This window comes from Berghia stephanieae, unplaced genomic scaffold (genome assembly GCF_034508935.2).
Source record: "Berghia stephanieae isolate SIO BIC M18660-M18661 unplaced genomic scaffold, UCSD_Bste_1.3 scaffold3118, whole genome shotgun sequence".
Taxonomy (NCBI): domain Eukaryota; kingdom Metazoa; phylum Mollusca; class Gastropoda; order Nudibranchia; family Aeolidiidae; genus Berghia; species Berghia stephanieae.
In genome coordinates this window covers 1-8,409 of record NW_027624310.1, presented here as the reverse complement: position 1 = coordinate 8,409, position 8,409 = coordinate 1, and the positions used below count along the sequence as shown (strand labels likewise).

General features: G+C 35.9%; 1 protein-coding gene across 1 annotated transcript; it reads right to left on the bottom strand.

Moving 5' to 3' along the window:
* Window positions 1–324: 324 nt before the first annotated feature.
* On the bottom strand, window positions 325–5,704 carry LOC144961575 (lysine-specific histone demethylase 1A-like; the record flags this gene model as incomplete). Its single annotated transcript, XM_078894718.1, has 3 exons — window positions 5,459–5,704; window positions 2,033–2,267; window positions 325–458 (listed from the first exon to the last, which is right to left on the bottom strand). Coding segments are annotated over exons 1-3 (522 nt in total), but the record flags the coding sequence as incomplete, so codon positions are not given.
* Window positions 5,705–8,409: the final 2,705 nt, after the last annotated feature.

Here is an 8,409-nt window from a genome sequence, read left to right as displayed (position 1 = left end):
CAATCTCCCCCCCCCCCCCCCCCCTCCCCAAAATAATGATAGAAAGAAAATCTTATCCGATCCGATTTTAAAAGAAAACGGTACCATTTTTTAAATGGATAATGCATACGTCGCTGCTTGAGGCTCGTAAAAAGATATACAATAGTCAAATGGAAGGGAAAGCTCCAATTTAAAGCAATCTGTTTTTGTTAATTAAATTGAAAATTCCATTCTATTTGACTACATTGCTATTTATTTTCAATATTGATGAAATCAATTTCCTAGAATTTTTACCAGAAAATAAGTATAAGAGTCCAGATAAGTGGACAATTCTTGATAACTCACAATTCTATTCCTACAATGGAGGAAAACTTTTTGTGACTGTGACGATCCTTGAACTATATCAGGGAAAGCAGATGCTTCTTGAGCTGTAAGTTTGTCAACAGGTAACCGGCTCTGAAAAGCTGCTCCTTCTAAACCTTGTCAGAGAAAAATTAAAGTAATATTAAAATAAAAATGACAACAATAACTAAAAAATTGTTGTTTTGTAAAATCTTCAGGATAACAATTTAAAAATAAATCTAGAAATGATTAATTGAAATTATTGACATTCTTTTGAAGTGCAGTTTTCAGTGTTTGCATTACATTCAGGTCATATTGGTGCCAGTAAAAACAGAATTTATGGTAGGGTTAATCGAGTTTACCTGGTCTCAAATGAGCTTTAAAAAAAAAAAAAACCAAAGGAAATTAGTTAGTAAGGGAGCATAATTTTGTCCCATGTAATTCCTCGCATTTCGAGCCATTAGATTCCATAGCATGTGAACACCAGAAGTCAACAAAAAAGGATACACTCAAATGGTTATAAATTATCATCCTCCCAATGAAAAAAAAACATCCATATGACTCTTCCATCCAATATAAAACCCATGACAGGTCATGTACAAAGATCCAAATAACCTCATTCCAGAACAAGCTTCATAGGAGGGGACACACGATATGAGGAGAAATAAAAAGGAAAGCAAAGGGAACTCGCTAGGCCATGTGGGAAACACATCGTTTGGCTATGTTCTGTGCATCTTTGTGGTCATGCGGTATGACACTTGCTTTCAAGGTCACTTTTCAAGTCCCATTGTAGCGGAGCAAAGCTAAGTACCTGGGACAGGCTCATTATTCACATTCTCTCAACATATTTAGACATCAAATGAGTACCTGATAGGTAAGCGTTGTCTCTATTGAAAAAAACATTGTATTTAATAATAGGTCAATATAGGCATTATATCATGTCCTATATTTTAAGTGATGCTATTGTTATGGGGCCCCCTGTTAAAATAGGGTATTACACTATGTAGCAGTTCAAGTTTTTAATTCAACTTTTAGTGAAAAAAGTATCAATATATACCTGCCATTGAAAAACATATTCAAAGCCATATAAATGGAACAGCATGGTTAATCCTTCGGTTTTCATAATATTTCAAAATGACAGATGTAAAGAGAACGGGTGACTATCTAATGACCAGATATTTATATGACATTGTTAATAAAAACATTTCCAATATAAATCAAAGATAAATGAAATGTTCTATCATAGTTTACAATCTCAACTAGTGCAGTATGATCATCAATTTATGCAAACAATCATTTGCATCATTATCTACTCTCTTATGAAACATTTGTTGTAACCAAGACCCAAAATGTGAAGTCCCGCAAAAAAAAAAAAAGGAAATTGATTGTAAAGAACTGAATGGCACTCTCGATTGTTGAACAACAATAACTTGTTGTTTTTTTTTTCTCTTGGTTCCAGAAGACATTTTTGAGAGGGGTTAATTTGTTTTTAAAAGTCAAAACACAACAAAGGTTGATGAAGCCTTGATTCTTTCAAATTAATTGGCGTGCATTCTGAATAACCAGTAGAAATTATATATATTTTAAAAATTTATCATCAAAAGATCTTTCCAAATACTGGTTTTTATTGTTTCTGTAAAACTCAAAGCCCAACACGTTAGCCACTGGTACAGAGCCAAGAAAGAAAAAGTTCTCCCCTAAAACATGTTACCTGATGGGTCATCAGTTGCATGATCACTGTCCTCGCCAGCTCCATTTTCAGCCTTAGAAGGTGGTGGATTTACTGGTTTATCTTTAGCGCTATCTTTGGTGTTGCCATCTTTGACTTTGTTATTGTCTTTGTCTTTCTCTTTCACCTTTCCATCTTTATCCTTCTTGTCTTCTTCAGAATAAAATTCATCTTCAGATATATGTGCGAGACGTTCATCCATTTCTTTATACTCAACCTGACCAATATACAAACAGTTATGAGGCAAGGTCTAAATAATAAGTTCATTGCATTCATTACCAAATATATTCAATAAATTGCTTTTTACATCATAATCATATCAGTATCAGCAATATCATCAGTATCAGTATCAGTAAGCCAGGTTAATGTGGTCTTTTACTTTTAATTACAATTGAATAGTTTCAATAACTAAATAACAATTACTCAATTAAAGAAAAGAGTAAAAATAGAATTGACAAGTCTTGGTCATTTTTGTTCAGTTCACATTCAACATATAGACCTAGAGAGGTGGGCCTTTGGCCTACCAACCTCCGCTGAACATCCAATTCGCCTTGAGCACACATTCAAGTAAAAGATAAATATCTTTTTTTTAAACCTACCTCTGTTTCAAAAACTAGCATCTTTCAACTTTCTAAGAAACATTTTGATTTTTCAGAACTTTAGTTCGTTAAAAAATACCGGCCAATCTAACCCGTTGAGTCGGATGAAAACGAAATTTTGTTGTTTACACGGTTTAAAGGAAATGCCGTAAATAAGCATTCATGGACTTCCTGTGTTGTTTTTACAGTGTCACGTGACCGTTTTAAGAAATTTGTCATCTGCTACAAATAATTAGACCGGTGGGGGGTAGATATTTTCGTTGGAGCAGAAAAAAAGTGAGTATTATTTCTTGTACTTGTAGAGAGGTCTAGGGTCCAACAGCAGTCAAGTTGATTGAATGAAAGAAAAAAGGCCTTTTTTATCCGCCACCGCCACCACCACTGTGAGAGTGGAGGGGGGGGGGGGGGGGGGGGGGGAGGGGTTGCATGAAGACGAAAGGGAGACGTGTCGCTTGGTGACGTAGAGCATGTCAAGGATGCTGGCAGGTGTTCTTAACCCCTTAACAGCGAAGCTAATTTTTTGCTTTCAGATAATAGTTTGCTTTTATCTTTATTATTGTAAACGGAAGATACAGCGTTTCCACCAAGAGAGCAGTCAGACTATCGCAACTCGGACTTCATTTGTCTATAATCGTTTTGCCGTTACTTGTCTTTTGATGAAAGAAGATTTGGTGTTAGGTCAAAGATCGAATTTCGCCGCTAAAGGTTGCATTGCTACTGGGTTTGCTCTCTTCCCCCCCCCCCCCCCATTTTTTTTTCTTCTTTTTTTTTCCAACTTAGTAATGTTGATTGCTATTTCCTTTTTTATGATTAGCAAGTGCTGTAAGAGTCTCACAGGATGCAGGAGTACTGCAATTAACCCTTTGCCAGTGACACTGATTTTTTTTGTTTTCAAATAATAGTCTTCATTTATATTATTTTTTAACGCAGAAAAAAAAAACGTTTCCACCATCAGAGCAGTAAGAATATTGATAAAAAGCACTTTGAGCCCGTTGGGTGGATATTGCCCTATATAAAAGCTCAAGTTTTTAAATTGTAATTTGTTCTTTGTCTTTTGATGAAAACGGTAAGATTTTATTTTTGGTCCAAGTAAGATTGATATTCGCCTTTAAAAGGTTAAGTTGTTTTGTTTTTTCAGGTTTTTTTGTTTTGTTTTTCAAATGCGGATACGCTGCTTCTTCCTTTTTTTTCCTCAACTGGCAAGCTATCGCTGTACTTACCCGCATGGCTTGCACACACAAAAGGATACATCTAGGTTACAAAACCTTACATCCAGGTCACAAAATCAGACAACTAGGTCACACATCAAGACATCTCTGTTTCGTTTGTTCCAAGATAGCAAAACAAACCAGACGTCTTGGAGTTCGAAAGAGCTTTCCATAAAATATTTGGTATTTTCAAGACCCCCAGAAACCAATTCCCGATACAGCTCTTGTGCACGGTTACTTATGACCTTGATTTCTTTCGTACCCACCCCCAAACTCCCACTTATTGTGTGTTATAGGCAGGACATAATAAATAGCTGGGCTGCCACATGCGTGACTAAATTGGCCAAAGAGAGAATCTATACTTTGGCATTAGACACCCATTACCTGATGTCTTGGTTTTTAATACTGGCCTAGTGAGAGAGAAAAAACAAAACAATCATACATGTATCTGCAAACAGCAGAACGTTTTCATTGTACATTGAGATGGGAAGGGGAAGGGATAACACTATGACAAGAGAGATAGATAGAGAGAGATAGATAGAGAGAGAGAGAGAGAGAGAGAGAGAGAGATAGAGAGAGAGAGATGGGCGGGGATGGGGGGATAGTAAGGGGGAATGGGAAAAGATGAAAGAAACAATGGGTTGCCTGATGACGTAGATCAAAGGATTGTTACAGCGGTGTTCATGGTGCGTACTTCGTGAACTTTTAACCTTTTACAGTCACACTGATTTTTTTCTCCAGATTGCTTATGCAGAATAAATCGTTTCCACCAAGAGAGCAGTAGTAAGAGTATATTTCGACTCAGGCTTCATTTAAACTATAAATCACAAAGCTTGTCTTTGATAACATTAAGACTAAGATCGGGAGTTTAGGGAGTGTAAGATGGAATCTCGCCATTAATGGTTAAAATTGTTTTGATTTTTTTAAAAATAACACACACACACACACACACACGAGCGTGCACGGTGACAGCGAGGACCATCTAATATAATTTCAAACACAACTTTTGAAATTCATCAAGGATTGTCTAGTACCGAATGTTTTTTGATAGAAAACAAATGCATCTTCAAATCTAAACTGCTTTTGACGGTAAGCGTTAAGTTTTTTTTTTTTATTATTCTGTCCAAACGAATGATTAGTAAGCATTAAGAAGCTAAGTATTGGTAACCCCGGCACACCTCTCTATAACAACTGATACTGTGGAAACTGCGGACTGAAGTTGTCCAAATGGTGTTTTGAGTTTGAATATCTGCGGTATTCCTCTTCACGATCATAAGGAGTTATGCATCTTTTACTTTTACTGAACCCACCAAACGTGAACGGCAATTTTCAGTCACAACTTTCTTATGGGGTCACAATTTGACTGCCACTGTCACTGCTGCTGCTCACCAACTGCCTCTGAATTTGAGTTTGAGTGGAATTGGAATGGGTTTTTTAAAGTTTTGTTGGTTGTTTTTTTTAATCTTTTTTTTTAATGAAGCAATTGCACCATTATTTTCAAAGGTGTATAGAGTAAAGAAACACGGTTTTTTCAATTTGTTGTAAGAACTGAAAATGCGAAATGAATACAAAGTGATGCTGCAACTCCAATCAATCTCTACCTTCGCACGCTTTCGTTTGCTTCTTCTGCTGTTGTCCGTTTGAGAGCTGTCTTGGTCATCTTCTTCTGACGGGGCAGGGCGCTTTGCATTATCATGAGATGCATCATCTTTTTTAGGCATTAATGTTGTAACTTTTCCAGACGTTGAGGCCATATTTTTTCAATGTACTTTTAAATGCGAGCAAAAATGAAATACAAATCGCTTTGTTGTTATCAAATTCTCTCTACAAGTCCAGTCGGCTTTTACTTTCCACTTCCGTGTCATAAATTGACCTAGGTTGTCGATACTTCCGGTGAAAAGTGAAGCTAAAGATAGAACCCACTTGTATCACTGTTGTCAACATTCACCGTCACATGAACTGATTTTCATTGTCTTCTATTTTTATACAAGAACGTGTTTCGAAATACTAAGTCTAAGGAGACGTATAGGAATTCATCATTTTATTTCAGCATCGCAATCACAACTCAGAGCATGGATTTCTTTCGAAAGAAACCAACTGTTCAAGGTAGAGTTTATCTAGAGATTAGTAGATAGCACCTTTTTTTTCTTGGGCTCAGTCAACAAGTCTAAGTCAAAGCCTTACTAAGAAGTTAGCAATAGGAAATGATTGTGGATGATACATGATACAATTGAAATGTTTCAAATAGACACTTCATTTCATGGAAATTTTCATTACTTATTTTTTTTTAATGTGTTGCTGCCGACTCTGCCTACCCCTACTGCCTCTGGCTCTGTGACTGTGAATCTGTGAATTGATTTTTAGTTTCCTATTCACGTTCTCATTAAACTTTAAACAAAATAATATAAAGTGTACGTTAATTCAAAAGAATCGAAAACAGATGAAAACAGAAGTTTGACTTGGACAGTATTTAGATATCTTTGAAATTATCGTTCAAATTGAGTTGACATGATTTTAAAGAAGGCAAAGGCTATTCGGACTCGAGGCTGAATTGCTTCTTGTGGTAATTCTGACCCGAGTCTGAATTGCTTCCCGTGGAAATTCGGACCCGAGTCTAAACTAGATAGAGCTCTGTGGCTAACCAGGGTCAAGTCTTATTAGTCTCCAATGGCTCTTCGATTCGGAATACTGCAATGCAATGCGCCCGAATGATGAACTTATCATTAGTGAAACTCTCAGTTCCTATTCTGTTTGCAGTTATAGAAACCGTATCAGTCCTCCTAAACACACACACACTCATGAGTATCTCTAAGTCATTAAAAACAGAATAATCACACACACACACACATATTCCCTCCCTCCCCCCAACAGCCATTGCCACAACCCAAGAGCCGGCAGCTTTTTCTCTTTGATCTCGCATCACCATGTTCTCCCCTGCGTCCAGCGCCTCAGTCGTTTGTGGGTTACCCCTCCCTTCCCCCACCACAATCCCATTACCAGTTGATCATTCTCTCTCCGTATTCAACCAGTGCTTATTTTATTAATAGGCATCTAGTCCAGTGTTATCTAATAATATAAGTATATCTAATTAATATTAGACGGTACTCTGCCCCTACCCCAGTGGTTTGCTGCCAAGAATCGCCTCTATTTTTATATTTAGAAATAAAACAGCATATTTTTTTAAATTAAAAAAGAATTAAGATACTGCCTTTTGTCAAAGCCTGACCCATACTGCCTTTAAAATAAAACGCTCAATGCCCAAAGTCATATTATTCTCCTTTCCTCGCAAATTTTCGCAGCCGCAAATGGCAAATTATATTAATGTAGAGATATGTCATGCATGTATCTTTTGCAACACGCTCATGGCAAATCAAATAAATCTTCCAATCATTACAATGAACTCGTACTCATACTCATTACACAAAGACACTCTTTTATCTATGTGAGGGCAAATTGATTTTTAACGTTAACATTAGCGACTACAATTGTAATCTCCCAAAGACCACGAATATTTAGATCTATGTTTTGTTTTGTATTTTTAGTTGCAAATCCAAAATTTTCACCTTCCAACTGATTATGTCATACTCTGACACATATATCTTATAACTATTACGCTAAATAAACATGAATTTTTTTTTCTCAATGAAATAAGATTTTTACAAATATGTTAAAGAAAAATTGTCCACAAAATTGGATTCGAACCCAGCACCTTTAAGGCTCGAGTCTGACAGATTAACCACTGCATCACAGAGCCACCAAGCTAATCGAATCTTGTCTTTCTAGGACATTATTTTTTCTTTAACTTTAATGTTACTTCTATTTCTATTTTATGGTTTTAAATTTTGGGCGCACGTCATCAGTGCTTGTTTTATTTAAAGCATTTTATTTTAAAGTCGTGCATATATCATAATATATAACTTTTGTGACCCTTTTTTTGTGATGACCAAGTACAGAAACAAATCATTAATAATGATTAATGTGGATTGCGCTTGTGCAACGGTGGTGCATAAAAACGACCAGTTAAAGATGCACTGTCAATGGAGGTGCAGAAAAACACTACATTAAAAACACATGACGTCATATGGAATGTTCAGTCATTGTATATATGAAAACAGAGTTGATTAAAGTGGTAGTGGCTGAATCTGAGATGAAAATGTGATAGGAAAAAAAATCCTCATTTTTTTCATTATTACTTTTATTAATTTCAGAACAAATTCGTTCCAATGACAGAGTTTTGAAGAAACAAACCAGAGATTTAGACAGAGACCGAAATGCATTGGAGAGAGAAGAAAAGAAACTTGTAAGTTGGACAAATTTTTAATGCCCAATCAAATTTGCATGTGCCTTACAAATCAGATATTGTATCTAAAAGGTGGTTTTATATGAATTGAAAAGCACTCAGACCAAAATTAGCTAAGTGGTTTTTACTCCATCTATCTATCTCTTGCTCAAATTTTCAAGGTATAGAATCACCATGTCTAAATCAAAATCACTCAATGCTGTTTGCCCATGTATTCTTTTAGCTTTGTGTTGTCTCACTAATAAATACTTG